The following is an 18617-nucleotide window of genomic DNA, read 5'->3' as shown; positions in this document are numbered from 1 at the left end:
TAACATCAACACGTGCTTCGCGAACAAGGTAGTACATGCAACAGTGGTCGCGCTGAGGAAACGTCCACACACTGTCCATAGCATGCGAGCCGACATTGTCCTTGGGTACACCGCTGGCGTCCGCCGGTCACAGCAGCAGCTTTGCAGACTCGACGGCACGATTCCAGGCCAGGACTCCGGAAACGGCGACGCAGTAGTCGGAACGAGCAAGCGTCGCTCGCGCCGACGCGCCCTGCTGGCGAGAGCCGCAGTAGCTGTCGGTGACCGCCGGCTCTTTTCTCCACCGCCGAGGGTTGCGAGCTGGATACAGGTGGCCGCCGAAGTCGCTGCGCCGAACTCGCCACAGCATCACCATTTCCCGGTGGCTCAATAGTAGCCCGGGGCAGCAGCGCAGACGATGTGCAGGTGACGGCAAACCAGGGGTAACTCCAATCACACTGCGTACACTCAACACACTTGGCAAACACTAAAGTAGTGCAAGGGAGAGGAATTCTGCATGCGCATCACCCACATGGTACGATGTTCAACTCGGCTAGCAAAAGATCGGGCAGCTACTCAGATGCTAAGTTCACGTGAACAAAGCTCGCTTCCTTGAGTCGAACGAGTAATTTCAATTCGTGCGAGGCTAACTAGAATGAGGGAAGCAAATTACAACACCTCAACGCCGCGGTACACCAGGTTGTGTCCCTCCACGTGCGACAGGCAGCTTCGTAAAGCCTTAGGCCTGAAGCGTTGCTACCCTGAGAACAACCGGCATCCAAAAAGAACACCCAAAATGGGCGCAAAACAGGCAGCCGCGAGGAGACGTCAGCTCTGTGAGGTGGTCCTACTCCGCTCGGTGCACACAGCATCCGAGTTGACGGCGCCCGCCGTCCCAGACGGTGTCGGAGCGCCCGGTGCCAGGCCGCAATACCAGTCAGCCCGTAGTGGCACCCGTGGCCCGCGGGCGCTAAGCGTCGCTCTCCCAGGATGCAGACCACGTGGCTCTCGTACTGACGAATGTCATTAAAAAAAAAACACCTGCGAAAAGGCTTAGCATGTTGACATGTTTAAACACACTACAGCCACCGTCGCCTCGTTCAAGAATGCACGCCGCCAACGCTAGCGATCAAAATCCACGCTAGCCCTACGCTTCGGTTCAAACAAAGTTCTCGAACGAAGCAAAACTGTTAAAACCATTGTCCGATGCCCCAAGAGCCCCACGGATATTAGAACTAGCTGGAGTCTGTTTTAGAATATTTGTATTTTTCAGTGGCAGGTGTGATTACTTGAGAAATGGAGAAAGATTAACACATGCCAAAAAATTATTTTTCTAGCATGGAAAATGGAGTTATTGTAGGATGTTCAGACCTTTATTTAATTTTGGAAATTTTAAAGTCACCCAACAATAAAGGACGTGGGTAGTATGAGATAATAAGGCAGCACAGTATTAATCATCCCATGTATTTAATTAACAAAAACTAGAACAATGACAGGGGGAGTGGTGGGGAGATCAGTAGGAAACACCTATTGTTTTCTGTTAGTTGAATTCTATTGTAGCTCACAAATTGTCTATTTCAATGGAAATATGAGTGAACTGTGATGGAAAGTCTAAAATAGCTAATATAATATGCCATCTCCTAGTAATTTTGTGATGTCACAGTGGCAAAGTGAAAATGGGATGCACTTGAAAAAGGTTAATGGTCCTGTATTTGTGAATGCAGCCATGTTTCTGTGAGTTACGATATTGGCATTTACAATTATCAGTGGCAAAATGTTAGAGGGTCGTGCTTGTTGGTCACATTCTTTATAATAAAGTATTGCATCCCCTATTTCACGATTCTTGCAGTTGCACCGAAGTGGTGTCTGAGTATTTTTTTCGTGTGCCTTTATGCTTTTTGTTGCCTTGTCATACTTGTGGCTTTTTTTTTCATTACTAGTGTTCTCTACTTAAGTTGCATTGACAACTCGGGCTGACTTTTTAGCAAACTCAAGTAATTACGAGGGACGTTCCCAAAATATGTTTCGCCATTTTTTTTAAAGGGAAGAGTGTACACCAGGTGAAACAAACAATTGCCATAAGAATCCACACTCGTTGCTGATTAAACAACTAAAGGAGCGTCAGCGGAGGAGGAATGACTCATGCATAGAGAGCCGAAGAAGAGAGAGTAGCAGCAGACCGGCATGCAGGAGGTTATTCGAGTACAAATCACGATGGCAGACAGACTGGCAGACAGACGTGTGCTGACAAAATGGCCGCGAATGGAAGTGCGTGCCATTATCTTGTATGAATGGGCACGTGAGACTAATGTGCCCATCATCCATGAGGGCCTACAGATCGTGTGTGGTGAAGAAGTCATGTCTCAGGCTTCGCATCGCAGGGAACTGAGCTTTACCAGAGTGGTTTCTTCAAACTGATTGCACGCTACGACAAATGTCTTGGTGCCGTTGGCAACTATGTGGAAAAATAGTGCAAGTTGTATAGTTCATGATGCCATAGTATATATATATTTTTCGGCAATAAAGTTACTATGTGAAAATAAATGACAAAACTTACTTTTGGAACATTCCCTATACTTGCAGATGTGGTGTGTCGTGTCTTTATTGCTAGTACAAAAAGTGTGAAGTAAATGAGAAGGCAACTGCATAGTGACAGAATAAATTTTATTGAGCGATATATGTAACTTGCTTCATATAGATGGTCTGGGGCACAGATCTTTGTGGTAAGTATTTTTAAAAATTTATTTATGTTGTGTAAACCCTTAGTACCACATGGTGGAATCCTTTCTTTTGCTACTATTTTTTTAATGGAGCTGCTGTGTTTAATGCAGTGATGTAACATTGCTTATCACTAAGTGCAGTAGCATTGTGACTATTATTTAGCTATAAGCACAAGGCCATGGGGTTAATGACAGGTGTTGCAGTTGAATTCCAATTGGAGCAGGATGCAAGAACATTAAAAACAACATGTATGAAGTTGTGTGCTTGAGAGACAGTTGGCAGGTTTGTTGTCATAGTTTGTATGTCGGAACAATAGACATTCTCTTCTTCGTATCTACAGTGGGGACATACGAATTGGATGAGGTAGAAGGCAACATTTCACTGTGTGAAACTTTCTCCACATTGCAAATTTGTGCAGAACATACTGTACTAATGTAATTTGTGAAGGACAGGGAATAATATGTCCTTGTGGTCATTGCTTGCATTTGCCAAAACACCAGACATGTGGTGGTTTTTTTTTGTGTTGTGCTTTTACAAATGAACTTTTATGCTGGCCTTCCAGCATTAATTTTTTCCGCCTGCTCTGGGTGCAGTATTAAGGGGAAGTTTTGCATTGTTGTGTTCATGTAAGGTAAAGTGTCTGCACCACATGCTGTTTTCATTCGTGCAGAGGGCAGAAGAGAGCCAGCAGAAGAGAACAAACATGGGGTGCTTCTACCCCACTTCAACGCCTTGACCATTGTGTCACTGCATGTCATGCGTTGCATGACAGTGAATGTATAGCATTGCATGTACTTACATAGTGTTGAATAAAGTTGCATAGTAGGGTTGTGCAAATATTTGAAACTTTCGAATAATGAATTGAATAGTCACTATTGGGAGGGAAATCTGAAGATTTTTCTAATAGTCTTTTAATATTTCATGTTTTTTAATGGTTCACATAAAAGATCGAAGCGAAAATGCAATAACCACAGTGGCCATAACGTAATAGAGCCCGTTGTGTCACTGGGGGAGCCAGATATTTTCAGTAAAACCACAATTAGTTGCAATAAAATTTTGTTTAGGCGGGACATTCGGTAGTGGGTACTGTTTGGTACTATTTATAGATGCAGCAGCGGTGTCCTCTCATTAGATTAAACCTGAATATGTTTCATTGCATCATATTTGATCCAGTTGTGGCACCATCTGCTGCAACCATGTGAACTAGAGAGAAAGTGATTTTTGTTTGCTCTGCCATTTACGCAGATGACGCACATTTCTGGTTTGGTTGCCAAAGCGTGTTTTATTGTGCACTGTAATGACAAACTTTCTAATATTGTGAATACCAGGATGTAAAAATTTTTATTAGCGGTGAGGAGGCTCTCGAATATTTGGAAGCTATAAGAAAAATATTAGATATTAGATTTGATTTGCTTCTGACCCTTTTCGATTTTTATTTGATTTGTTCTCAAAAGCTACTATTCGCAAACCCCTATTGCATAGCATTGTATATAGTTGCATATCATCCACTGACTATGCAAGTATAAGTTGTTCAGGAGTAGCAGGAAGACGAGCTTAGACCAGTTATTTAATAAAAACCAGATTACTAGAAATAATTTTTTTTGTGTGTTTCAGTTTTAGACTGAAATATAGTGTCTGTACAGCTTCCAGCAGCTCGTTCTTGTTTTGCACAGAAACATTATGCATGTTTAGTGTGCTGCTGCATTTCTTAGTTTTTCAAGCAAGAAATATGAATGGAAATATGAAAAGAATGACTACATGCAACACCCATTACGTCACCCAACACACTTATGTTTAGTAGTTATATTATTACAGTCTTCACTGTGAAGAAATCGAAATGGAAGCAGCATGTTTGTTGATATTTAGAGTAGGGTAGGCAAATGGTGGGCACTCCAGTGGTGAAATAAGAAATGAAATAGGAACGTAAACATCTATTAATTTAAGTATGTGTGGACACAGATATGTCGTCCATGGAAACTAGTCTGGGAACCACTAGTTTACGTTTACTTCCAGTATTAATTTCTTGAAATAGAGGATCCATCCACATTGCTGCAATGGTTATGTAAGGCTAAAAATTATTTTGCAGCATAAACATGTTTTGAGTGTAATGCCTTCAAAGATAACCAAAGCTTCACTTGACAGCTGATTCAAAAATATGGGCTGTTCTCAGGTGGTCGGACTGCACAGCTAACTGGCGTGAAAAATGGAGCAAGGTACGCACAGAACGGAACAAAGCGAGGGAGGAAGCGCGTCTCCTCAGGGCCCGTGTGGATGCAGCAACAAAGGAGGCTGCGGCCCTCAAGCGGGAAAAGCATGAACTGGAGGCAGAAGTTGATCAGCTACGACGGGAGTTCGAATATTTGCGGTGAGCAGTCATGCTGAAACTCAACCGAGTGTCTCATCTCAAGGCCATGGGTCAGGCAGAGTAATATCACAAGCAGCATTTATTGTATGTTCTATTGACATCTGGTGCTTCATAGCATTGGTTTTGTAGTATAGACATGTTGGCCGTTCATTGTGTACCATTGAAAGTGGTGACTCCACCCAGGCTAATGAAGGGTATAAGGACAAAGTGTGAGAATGGATTCAGCATGTTTGGTTTATGCGTGTCAAAGAAGATTCTGATTTTGCATTGCTTCACATTGATCTATCTGTAGCGGCGTGATAGCCTGGAAGAGGTATTACGGTATGAGGCCAAGTTTAAAACGAAGTTTTTTATTCTATAAAGTATGCTATTTTTTGTTTTCGTTTCCTTAGTTATATGTGTGGTTCATCAAATAATGCTTTGCAGAAAATTATATACTACTGTGTTGTTTCTTTGAAAAGATATTGCGAAAATTGCAACCCAACCTGATCTTTGTGAAACCAAAACTGAAATCGATCAGGGTAGCTAATTGGGGGGGGGGGGATCCTCTACTTTGTTGTAGTACAGGCAGAATGACTGGACACACAGAAAGGCTCATTAAACAACACAAAGTGTCAATTTCCAACAATAGGTTTATTAACATTATAGGACATGATTGTACTGGATAGTCAACGTAAACAGTACTATAGAAATCACAAGCAGACATTCAGTGTGGCTTCTAAAGTGTCTCCTTATGATTTCTCTAGTGTTGTTTATGTTGACTATGCAATGTACACATGTCCTGTGTTGTTTTGAGTGGTTAAGTATGACTGTGGAAATAGAAATAAACATATTGATGGAAGTTAGTGCTTTGTGTTGTCTAATGTGCCTTTCTGTGCGTCCGGTTGTTCTGATTGCACTACAACAATGTAGAACAAAACTGAAAGTACTGGTTTCATTTGCAACACAAAAGTTTTCATACTGTATAGCATTTTGTAAAACACAATTACCAGGTTTAAATAAGTAATAAGGGTCAAGGGCATTTTCAGCATGGTTTTATTTCTGGTACACGACACTTAAAAGCCTTAACAGTTTACACCTCACAGGCTTTTTGTCCATCAGAGGTTCCTTTATACACTGTGGTTTTCTTATTTAAACTAGTAGCTACAGAATTGTAAAATTTGGAGTGCAAAGGTGAGAAGAATTACTGGGAATTGACACAAAAGCCTCAGTGCATGATGTGCCCTGTGAAGGGAGTGGTTCAGGAAGTACATAAAAATCTGGTATTAATGTGGACGGTGGCTGCAGTATTCTGGAATTAAGCTCTGCATTGAAATGCAACAGTCATAGATCTTGGCATTCTGTCAAATGTAGTCTTGCCTTTAATAAGTGCTTCAGTAGTACAATTTAGCAAAGGGCTGCCGAAGACACCTACAGAAGTCTTCGGACTCGCAAGTTTTCTCTATATGACACCCTGTGTCATTTTAGCTATGGTAACAGAGGCACAATTGTTATGCTAAAACAAGTTAGACTAGAACCTGGCCTTTAGACAACCAAAAATTTTCTTACAAATAAGCAGTAGCACAATTCAAAGGCCTCCAGTCACAGTAAAGATGCTGTAAAACAAACTAAAAAAAAGAAAAACAATGTGCCACATGTACAAAACCAGACAAAAACAAGAGTCGGGAGGTGACAAGCTATGAATCTGGGCAACGTTAGCTCTCCTGCATGTTTTTTGAGTGCACTGAATGTGTGTAAAATCTTCCTTCTTGATTTTCTTGGAACCACCCCCCCTTTTTTTTTTACACTTCTTTCATCATCATCATCAGCCAATTTAGGTCCACTGCAGCACAAAGGTATCTCCAGTTACTCCTGCCCTGCGCCAACTGATTCCAACTAGCGCCTGTGAATTAATTTTATCACCCCATCTGGTTTTCTGCCATCCGCAACTGCGCTTCCCTTCTCTTGGCACCCATTATGTGACTCTAATGGTTCACTGGTTATCCATCCTACACATTACATGGCTTGCCCAGCTCCATTTCTTTCCTTTTAATGTCAATTAGAATATTGCCTATCCCTGTTTGCTCTCTGATCTGTACTGCTCTTTTTTTTCTCTTAACGTTACGCCTAACATTTTTTGTTTCATGGCTCTTTGCGCAGTCCTTAACTTGTTCTCAAGCTTCTTTGTCGGCCTCCAAGTTTCGGCCCCATATGTTAGCACCGGCAGAATGCAGTGATTGTGCACATTTCTTTTCGATGATAGTGGTAAGCTCCCAGTCAGGATCTGGCAATGCCTGCCATATGCACTCCAACCCATTTTTATTTGTCTGTAAATTTCCTTCTCTTGATCGGGGTCCCCTGTGAGTTTTCACACAAGCATAACTTTTTTTTCTTTCCACACTTATTATGTTACAAGTTGGGTGTGCAATGAACCACAACTTATAAAATTGTAGGACAACTTTTGATATGGCTTGACTTTATAGCAAGGCGTGTTTTTTTTTTAAATTTCATGATTGTGCTTCTAGGATTCTTCAGATCTCGTTAGTTTTGGTTTATTGCACAGATTAAAGGCTCTTTGGCCTAAAATTGTTCTGTTGTGATGAGCTCAATTAAAGTTATGAGTGCTGTTAATTTGTTAAATAAGGAAATATAAAAACAAATTTACACATATTTTAAGGCTAATTTCCCAGAAAAATGTGGTCTATAAGAGACTAACAATCTGTATGCTTCCTCTTCCAAGTTTTTTTTTTTTTTAAACTCTGCTTCACACTTGGACCCTCTTGGAACACATGGAAGTGTGGGAAAGATGTTAATCTGCGAATTTGTGGCAGTATGTTGAATGATGCAGAAGACCTCTTCCGTCCTTATCCCAGTCATTAGGATTAGCCACTTTCAGCTAAAGGAAATGGTTTCACAGACCCCACATGTACTTCCCTGAAATTTTGAGAGTCTACCATCATTTTAGGACCGCCCTTGCAATTTTTTAATAATATTGTGCAAGCGTTGATCGAATTTTGTGTCCATGGCTGTGTAGTGGCAAGGAGCACTACTGAAGAGAATAGAGCAGTAGAATACATTACATCTGGATGTTGTCCTTCGCATCTGTACATGCTATTGCTGATACTGCTGTCCCTTGCCGCTATAAGGCCGCTGACATGCTGTGCAGTCTACAGTCGTTCAATATCATTAAAAAATTGCCCGCGGGTACAATGGGGAAGGCTGTAGCTGTAGGAATGCATTGCTAAAGAGGAAACAATGCATGTGTTTTTCTTCACTATTGTTGCAAGAAGCAACATGCTTGAAGGTTTTGTATCTTGTATTGTGAATGGGGCTCAGAACTGCGGAGAGCAGCAATAAAAGCAGGGAGGCAGAGGTGCTGGCATCTTCAAGCAGCCCATCGTCCCATGTAGAACGAGAGCACCTCGACCAGGATTCAAGCAGCAGCCTCCCATCTCAGCTTGATTCTGACTCGACAGACCAGCAGGCGGCCTTACTACAGCTGCGCCTGGATGAAGCTACAAAGCTGCTCCACGCCGAAAGACAGTAAGCCACTTACTCTTTTGTGATACTTGATACGTCTGGGAAAGTGTTTATCTGTAGCTCGTATGAGTCTACTGTGAAACTTCGTGCATGATAACTTGGCTTGCTTTGGCTATATATTGCTGTGCCGTTGCACCTTAAGCTAATGTTGAATATTCTAACTCGACCTCTCCTACAAGTCAAGACTGATAATGCTGCCTATGTGCCCATTCTATTGGGCCTGCATTGGTTGACTGCATTGATAGTGTCATATAGTTATTTGGGTATTTTAACGTGATAGTGTTAAGGGCCCCGTGATGCAGAAAATCTGACATCCGGCGTCGGCCGTTGCTTTGGCAAAAAGAATTTCAAACCAAAATCCGAACCATGCATACCCAACCACTCTTCTACAACCAAAGTTGCCCATACCTTGTCTTTCATTCTTTACAATGTTATTCCCCAGAATTTTGAGAATGGCAGCTTACAAACAACTAGAATGGAAAAAAAACACAGACAGTGCATATCTTTTATGTTAGCTCTTCTCAGACTGATGTATTAAAAGTGCGAAACAATAGGTTTGTTCGATTCAGAATAAGGTGCACGGCACCACAAACAAAAGGGTGCAGGGGGTGCTAGTTATAGTGTGCCGGACTGCACACACACTTGCACCCCGTTCAATCAAGCACTGGAGTGCACCGCTGCACCTCGGGGAATCGAAGGCCTAGGGGCAGTGCACCGTGGATAGGTGCAGAAAGTGGAGAGAAACTTGGCTGAGTCGAATAGACCTAATAACTGGAGATCAACCCACGCAAGAAGCCGCGATTCTACCAGAACGCTTGCCTTCGTGCATAGCGTTCGCCCGCCAGTGTTTCCCAGTAAACATTACGGTTACATAAGCTGCAGTTGCCGGGAAGCATGAAAAGCAGCCGGCGGTCTTTAAATGCTATCGCGTTCCACTCTTTAAGGCGAAGCTTAGGCGTCCTCCAAATTTTTGGTACGGTATTTCAGATCTGCAGTTGAGCAAAAAAATGGGTCTAGTTTATCACACTTCATAAAATTATTTGTCTCATACTTTTTTAGCTTTGTTATGCAGTATTGAGCTATTGTGTTAGGTGTTTCCTTCTTTTTTTTTAAGCATTACAGGGCTTAATAAAATCAAATCACCTCTGGCAGTACACGCCTGCCATTTGGGCTAAATTAATTAAAGAGGTGTGCATTACTTGCTAGCAGATTACGCTGTGCAATCAGCTGTTTAACTTTGTCAGTAAGATTAGGGCACTTTTAGCATTGAAATGAAGCCTGTCACTGCTTAGCAATATCCATTCATTTATTAGGAATCCTGAGACCATCCCAGCTTTGAGATATTTGTGTCCTAAACTGCCATGAATTGTGTTAGTATCTTAATTGGGGAAACAACACTTCAACAGAACACCAATGTATTTTTCTGCTATTTTAATTATCTCAAAGCTGATGTTTGTCTCTTGGTTCCTGTTACAGTAGTGAAAGGGAACACTGTGCTCACAAATGTTGTTTTGAGCAGGTAAGCATGATTTTGCATATTTTAGGGAGAAAAGCCAACTGACCAAAGCACTTGAGAAGCAAATGGCTGAGCTTGGACAGCTGCGGGCAAAATATGATGAGCTTCGAAAATCTCGCCAGGACACACTCAAAGAGGTAAAATACAGCTTCAGTAGCTCAAGTGGCTTGCTGCATTATGCTGTGGAATGCTGGTTTATTTAGTGTTTATTTTTATTCACTGAGTGTTACTGCCTTGCTTTAGAAGACCCGCCGTGGTTGCTCAGTGGCTATGGTGTTGGGCTGCTGAGCACGAGGTCGCGGGATCGTATCCCGGCCACGGCGGCCGCATTTCGATGGAGGCGAAATGCGAAAACACCCGTGTGCTTAGATTTAGGTGCACGTTAAAGAACCCCAGGTGGTCAAAATCTCCGGAGTCCTCCACTACGGCGTGCCTCATAATCAGAAAGTGGTTTTGGCACGTAAAACCACAAATATTATTATTATTATTATTGCTTTAGAAGGACACTATAGTTGGTGACAACCTAAGAATTACAAAGAAGCTCCACGCACAAAAACATAGTTCACTAACTCTTCAATTCTGAAAGAGAGCTGAACCAGATGGTATCTACTCACAGCTTAACGACTTTAGCTGGCTAATATAAATACTAGGCTAATCAGTAATTAAAAGCTAGTTGTTTCAAGCTAAAATATTACCTTTGGCTGAGCAGTGACATCAGGATGCCCTATAAGATGTGCCTGGACGTTCAGGTTTCATCCTGAAACCAATGAAACAACGACCAATCTTTATGGTGAAAATAGTTGTTTCAAGCATGCGAGACTGCTTGCCGTCAGCTAAATAAACGAATCTAACGGGCTGGTGTGTCTATGCAAATTTAGTTTTAGTTGGGCAGTTTGCATATAACCTTGTAATTCTTAGGTTGTCACTGACTATAAAGAGAAACGCTGAATCAGTCTAGATTGATAAAGTATTTCTAAAGAACTCTACTTTCGTTTATTTTGTGGTAATAGGTTCAATATTACAAAAGAGCTCAATGGTCACAGTTAAATTTTTGAATTTCGCACGAGAACACCAAGGCCTGTAGCAGTCAGTGTGACGTCACGAATTGCAAAGTATTTTTTTTTTTCCGCATTTTTGCCATTGCGGTTCAGTAAAAATTCTTGAAACTTTTAATTTCAGTCTTTGGCCCTATTAGAATACAGTGAAGTCCATTTCTACCGATAAGTTTAACTAGGCCCAAGCAGACGGTGCCAAAATCCATGATGTCATGGCAAGCTGGTGTGGGAATTCCCACGCAATGTCACCACCTGTCATTTGTTTTTGCATCTCTTATGGCTTACCAAATGTCTTATCGCAGTAAAAGTGGCTTTTTTGGTATTATGGAAGGGTAATTTACTGACACAACTTAAATAATTTTTATATTTAAAGGGTTAAACTGTTTTATTCAGCTTTTTGACATAGTATGCATTCTTTTCTTTTTTCTTGTGTGTATGTGTGTACATGTTTTTGTGTGGTAACGTTTCTTCATCCAGCGCTTATTTCACTTGAATTTGTATTGCTTTTTATCTTAAAATGTAGTGAGCTTCTATACTAAGAACAGAGCCCCCGTGTAGGTCACTAAAGTCTGTCTTTCTCTGTTTCTTCTTCTTCTTTCTTTAAGACTCTTCGTACTGTAAAGCTTTACGTAAAATTCACAGAGTAGTCACTCAAATATACAGTTTGGTACCCTGTAATTTAATCTGGTAGTAAAAGCAGAAGTGATTTGGGTTTCCCAGTGCTAGTTTTAAAAGGAGTCATCAGAATTTCTGCCAAACTGCCTACTTATTCAGCATGAAATAAGTTTTCAGAACACTAAAATGGGCACTGTACAAGCAGTCTTCCAAGATTTTATGTGCTTCGTTGCTTAAACCACACAGCTAAGCAATTGAGAAGGAATACAGAGATGGCATGTGGACGCAAGCTTAACCCCTTCACTCAATGTAATACTAGGTCTCTACTACCTCAATCCTAGTTTTATCTTTATCTCTGGCGATAAACTTGGTTTGAGTGAACAACCTCATTCCTTGCAATGTGTGGCCATTAGGCTGCCAAAACCATTCTCGACATTCAGTCTAGGCTGTCGCACTTGGTCATTAAAGTGCAGACCAGCTTGCCTGATGTACTCATTCGCGCAGCTAAGTAAAATGAGATGCACTACCCTTAACACACGCACTCTGTAAACTTGGTTGCCTTTTTCATATCACATACCTTTTCTTATGGCTTATCACAGCACAGATGTTTGGCAGTTTGCAAGGTGCTGACATGACATGAGAGGCTATTTTCTTAATGTTGTGAGACAATGTATGAATGCAGGAGACCACCTGCATGGGATGGAGTTTCATGCTTTCTGCATTATTTGCAAATTTGATGCATGTGTTGCTTTATTCAGTATGCCTCCACAAATGCTGGAAATCAATGGTAATGGGTACACAGCTTTGTCAATACGAGTAAGCTCTGCTCTGAAGCATGTGCAGTCATTTTCTGAAGAGTAACTTTTATGCATATATTAGTGATCCCTGTTTTTACTATCTTGGATACGGAACATGCAAGGTGGTTTACAGCGTGTGTGTCAAGGGGTAGTGTATCTCATCCCACTTGATTGGGGGAAAGAGTACTCCGAGCAATCTGGTAGATGCTTTAACCCTTTAGGTGCTGTGCCCAAATAAATTCATCTGGTCACCAATGCACACCTCTGGCTGTGCCTGAGATAATTCGTAAATGTAAAACAGCCATGGACTGATTGTGCTATCTATTCAGAAGTTGGTTAAACTAAAATTTTATTGTAGGTTGTGTTTTTACACAACAGATGTTGCGACAAGGCTTATAGACTTCCAGTGTTGTTCACGTCTCTAGTTTCACAGCATGGTGGACTGGCGTAAAAAGCTCGCACATTTTTTTTTAATTATGCAGAAATTTAAGAACTTCTTTAGAACTCTGATGACAAAGAGGCCAAGTTGCCTGGGTAACACTAATTTGTATGTATCCTAAATAAATTTATTAATTAACATGTGGTAACTTTTGTTGGAATTTCTAGATTAACATTTTTAATATGTTTAGTAACATATTGCCAATAAGTAGCATTTTAATTAAAATCCTGATTATGTGTTACTCGGACAGAAATTGAATTTGTTGTACTTCAGAAAAACACCTGGCACCCAAAGTGTTATGATTGGGTGCCATAGCACAGTCTGAATGTCAGGAATGGCTTTCGCTGGCTAACGGCCAGACTTTGTAAAGAATACAGATTTCATTTGAAGTTCACTTAAGCCAAGGTTATTGGTAGAGCCCTAATACATAAATTGGAGAAGTGAAGCTTGTGGGAGCATGCCGTCTGTATCTCTTCTCGATAAGGAACTGCTTTTTCTGGACAACCCTCTGCTCATGTCGTTTGCCTAACATGCGCTGTTCATAATTAATTTTGTATTTATTCTTTGTTATTGTTCCTGTAGCGAGTTTGTTCACTGCGAATGGTGTGATTGTGACCTGTACTTAAAGGGGCCCTGAAACACTTTTTTAACATTATAAGGAAATGTTGCCGATCTGTCGTAGAGGCTGCTGTGAACATGAGCCAAATATTACATCACTGCATGCAGCAGGGAATTTACAGTCTACTGTCAAACAGAGCAAAAATCACTTGCTTGCCCTTCTGCAATGTTGTCACGCAGTGTCATCGAAAGCACCTGACCCACCAACGCTATTGGTTGGTTTTATGATTGAGAGAGAAGTTATACATAATTGCTAATTTTGAGCTAAGAAGAAGATTCAGCTTGGGCCCAACTCCGGCGCGGCCTATTTAAATACATGTAAAATGCAAAAACATTTTCCTGAGATAACCCCTAGACTGATCTTAATGAAATTCGTTGCATTTGAGTGAGAAAGTTAAATTCTAGTAACTATTGGAAGCAGAATTTCGATTTAAGGCCTAAATTTTGTTTAAAAAATTTTCAAAAATTTGCAAGTTTGAAAGAAATAGAAGCACGAAGTTTACAAATTAATAGCTCTGCATCAAGAATAGATATTGCAGTTCTGTAAGTGACACCCATTAGATCATCGAAAGCAGACAAATTTCATGTCATTTTATATCTTGCGTGAATTTGTTACGTTGTGTACAAGAGTTCTGCAAAAGCTGTATTTTCATATTACTAAATTTTTTTAGATTCATGTGTAACATATCAATTTTGTGCGCTCTAGGCGTTAGATGCAATTCACAGAACTGTGATATCATTTTTTCGTTGCAGAGTTATGGAGTTGTAAACTTGATAGTTTCATTTTTGTAAAATTTTCTATTTTCACCAATCTTTAGTAAAAATTGACTACCTAAATCGAACATATGAAATGAACAGTCACTAGATTTTAAGTTTTTCTTTTAAATGCAACAAACCTCATCAAGTTTGGTGGTGTGGCTGCCGAAAAAAAAACAAATTCTCCTTTTACATGTATTCATATAGGAGCACCCGAGCTAAAGCTTCCTCTTAGATAAATGAAAAATATACCTTATATGTCTGCAATCTCAAAAGACTGGAGAATAATTTCATCTTTGCACTGCGTGTGGCCTCTAAAATGGCAGCAGCGTACTGCATAGCGTAGTTTACTGCAGCTGCAATGGGGTGCTGCAACAAACCCTTTCGCTGCGCGGCACTCAACTTTTGGCCGGGGCTTTGCTTTCTTGGCTTCTCCGTTGTGTAGCTTCGACTGGCTAGCGGAGATGAATGGAGAGAGAGCCGAGTATCGGTGCGATAGCGCCACTTATAGTTGATGGATTAGAAAAATTTTTGCAATATGAGATTCTTGAAACCTTTTATCATAAGGCTATTCTATGATTAGTTAGTAAAAGTTTCAGGGCTCCTCGCTTTAAACGCAAGTTCTTGTTCTCTATAAACTTAGTTGGAAGTTGGTGCCCATCCTATCATATGCATTCTTTTTCCGCGCCTTTTTTTTCCTTTCTTTTTCTCTGTTGTATTCCTGAAATATGACTCATCAACTTGCTCAAGCTAACATTCTGCGTGACATTTCAAGTTGGAAATGAGCTCTTGTAGGGAAATTTATTAGACTAAATATGGGCACATGGGGGGGGCACTTATATTTCAGTAGCATAAAACTAATATTTACAGGACTGTAGCAGTTAAACGTAGTAGTTGTGAAGGTTTTGAACATATTGTTGTGTCACAGAAATGGAACTTCAGTGATTGGTTGAATCTTGGAAGCTTTATTAAACCTAGATTGCTTGCTTATCTTCCATTTCTCCTTGGTAATCTGAACTTATGGTTACTTGAAATACATCAACTATCCACACTGTGGTTTTTCATATGCACAGCCATGTGTAAAGGCAGCCAGCCATACACTGTAACATGGATACATACTTTCTTAGGAAATTACTTTCCATTTTTGGCAAAATTTATCGTGCTATATATTGTCTGTTTAGATCCTAAAGTACAGCTCTAAGTACTTACTTTATCGTGCCTAAACAGCTCTCTTTAGTACCTATCGATCCAATTACTAGTCATGTGTATCAATTAGGCAACTAAGCATTAGTGACTTATAAACTACAGCAGGAAGAGCAGCAACTTGTAATACTAATCATATGCAATATATAGGTAGAAAGATATGTTGAATATTGAAAAACTTGTTATGGTTAACCCTTGTTATATGTGGTGGCTCTTATTCATCTGAGCATCCTACAGGTAAGCTGTAAAGGAAGACTACATGTAGATAAACTGGACAGAAAGTTCTACAGGTCATTTAACATAATCTTGCAGCTGTCCTGGTCTGTTTATTTACGACTGCTGCTATTTCTTGCCCAACCATTTTTAAGCATGAATTGCTTATTTATTTGCAGCTTAATCAAGTGAGAGCAGAGCACCAAGACGAGCTGGAGTGTATTCTTATTGACCTGGAAGATGAAGCAAGTGGTCGTACGTGTTTGGACAAGCGAATGACTGAGCTCAGGGCTCAGGTAAGTTAGGTCTCTTTAATTTGGCTGCACTTTGTAACTAGTTAGGAATTGCAGCACTTTCATTCTTTATTTTGCAGTGCATCACAGGCTTCCTGCACTGTGTTCTTTGATATGAAATACAAGAGCCAGTTCTGTGCATTGTTCAAGCTCGTTGTAGCAAATGACATGGCACTCTGCCTGTTAATTAATGGTGTAAAGATAAAAGTGTGTCTCACTTCTTTGCTACACCAGCCAGTCTAGCTGGACAAGGAAGCAACTTACAAGCTTGAAGCCTCTGAATGGTTGTTGGGGTGCATTAGGGAAAGCCAGGTGAATTCGAGGAACTTGGCATGCTATAAGCATATTACTATATTACTGTATATTACTATACTGTATACTACTGTACATTACTACCATTATACATATTATATGCAAGGTTAATGAAAAGAAAAAAAAATGTCATTTTTGTGCTCATTTGTCGAAAAGACTTACCCGGCTGTGTGTGTACAGCAGCTGCAATGGTTTAAGAACTTCATTTTTCTGCAACACTAACGAAGCGAAGTGCTGCCAAGTGTATTTTTCTTCTTTTTTCAAGAGCGGAGGAGGAGGAGGAAGTAAACTTTATTACTCTAGAAAGAGTTATTCAGCGGTCGGGCCGGATGTCTTGATCTTCTATTGGTTGATGATGATCTCCGGCCTGCATGGTTGGCGCCTTTATTCCAGGGCACCACTGAGCGTGGCTGCTCGTCGGGCATGATCCACCAGCTTCCGTTGGAGGCTAGGGTCGCCGCTGGAGAGCACGCTCTCCCACTGCTCCGCACTCAGATTTTCTATTTTGTGGAATTCCTTATTCGTATTGCACTCCCATGTGATGTGATAAAGTGTGGGTATTGCACCACACCACGGGCATGTGTCCCTGTATTGACTTGGGAACATTTTGCATAGTATATGTAAATTTGGGAAAGTTCCTGTCTGCAGCTTTCACCAGTAAACTGCCTGTTGTTGAGTGAGTGTATTGTGGGGCGGGGGATATCTGATCCTCGTCCCTCTATAGTAATTTAGTATGTCAGAGTACGTTGGGATCACTGTCATGAAATCCTCAGGATCTCTGTTTAGGTCCGCTCAGTTTTTATGCTCACGAGTGATCTTATCAACTCTTTGGTTGCCCTGAGATTCACTTGGAGATACCCAGATAATTTTTTGCATTCTGCATAATTAATGACTTAATTAATTAATCAACTTCTAAAATATTATTATTAGATGAAAAGTGTCTGTGAGAAAATTGTAGAGTAACATGAAAAACTCCCAACACAGCTTTCTGTTGCTCAATATGTGCTACATAAAAATGTTTTTCCGAGCCTGAAAGAAGCCCGTGAATTACAAGCAAAGAACTCGAGCGGCCAGTTGTGCAGCAATTTTAAATGTATTCACTGGCTTCTTTCACACTCGGAAAAACACTTTTCACGCCTTTGTCACATTTCTTGGGAATTAAAGCCAGCCGCTTCCCCAGCCACCTCCTTTGTGCCGTGAAAATCGCACAGCACGCCTTTGTCACACCTGTCTCCCATTTCCCTTCTACCATCTCGCTGACGTTGCAGGGGTGGAAGAGAGACGTGAAAATGGTGACTAAGGCATGACGTGCGGGGTGCCTGGCATGAAAGTGTGTTTGGTGAAGCTGGTGGCTTTTTTTTTTTTTAATTGAGCCAGATTTTATTGTTATAGCCCATGATGCAACATGGGAACTTTGTAGTATGCGGTTTATTTTGCCATAGAACAAGCAAAAGTTCAGAATGGGGCAGGCACTTATTGTACATTAGAGTATAGTTAAAATTAGTAATGGGTTATAAGTGGGCTCGACTGCTTCTTTCTATCTAGATAAAATCTTAGAATGTTTCTCCCTTGTGCTTTTTTCGTGCAACCTGGTTATAACAATTATTGGTTATAACAATGGGATTGTCCTGACACTTGAATATTGTTTAAGTGGGTTTGACTGTATAAGACGATGACCAAAATGAGAACAAGGTGAAAGCAGGAGCCAATGTTTCGACAAGTGGACTTGTCTTCTTCAAGGCGATATATGCTTCCTCGCCACATTATATATAGGTGGGGTTCTTCTAAAGGGGAGAGGGTGTAGGACGGGTGGGTTCGGCAACGAGCGAAGGTGTGTCAGCGTGTCGAATTGAGAATAAAGGAGCGCTGTGCACAAGGCCAGTGACCTGGCCAAATGTCAAGCACGCGTCAATGCCCACGTGTTAGTCGGCGTGTCAATGGCGTCTGACATGCCGGCTGAAAAAAAAAAAGGAAAGAAAAACATGAAAAAGAAAAAAAGGCTAATAAACCAAATTTAGCGTTGTTGTCTATCGCTTGAAAATTAGCATAGCGAATAGATTCTAAAGCTCCCTTTGAAACGTTTATGCCTGTTGGTTGCAATGTGAACTTATGGATTAGGTATGATTCTCTGTATTTTCTTTCTCGTTCAGAACGAAAATTTGTCCATAAAATGTACAGTTTAAGTTCATCAAAGTTATGATCTGGTTGGTTGAAAT

General features: G+C 40.9%; 1 protein-coding gene across 2 annotated transcripts in view; it reads left to right on the top strand.

Moving 5' to 3' along the window:
• The window catches only part of LOC142561929 (coiled-coil domain-containing protein 102A), a 49576-nt gene that overhangs the window by 4322 nt on the left and 26637 nt on the right, over nucleotides 1–18617 (top strand). For both annotated transcript variants that reach the window (XM_075673487.1, XM_075673486.1), the window contains exons 3-6: nucleotides 4871–5065; nucleotides 8381–8587; nucleotides 10129–10237; nucleotides 15976–16092. In XM_075673487.1, the coding sequence (XP_075529602.1) occupies nucleotides 4871–5065; nucleotides 8381–8587; nucleotides 10129–10237; nucleotides 15976–16092 (628 nt within the window). The remainder of the gene's footprint in view (nucleotides 1–4870; nucleotides 5066–8380; nucleotides 8588–10128; nucleotides 10238–15975; nucleotides 16093–18617) is intronic.

This window comes from Dermacentor variabilis, chromosome 1 (assembly GCF_050947875.1).
Source record: "Dermacentor variabilis isolate Ectoservices chromosome 1, ASM5094787v1, whole genome shotgun sequence".
In the NCBI taxonomy this organism is placed as follows: Eukaryota; Metazoa; Arthropoda; class Arachnida; order Ixodida; family Ixodidae; genus Dermacentor; species Dermacentor variabilis.
Note: the sequence above shows the minus strand (reverse complement) of the source record. Positions and strands in the feature narration are given on the sequence as shown.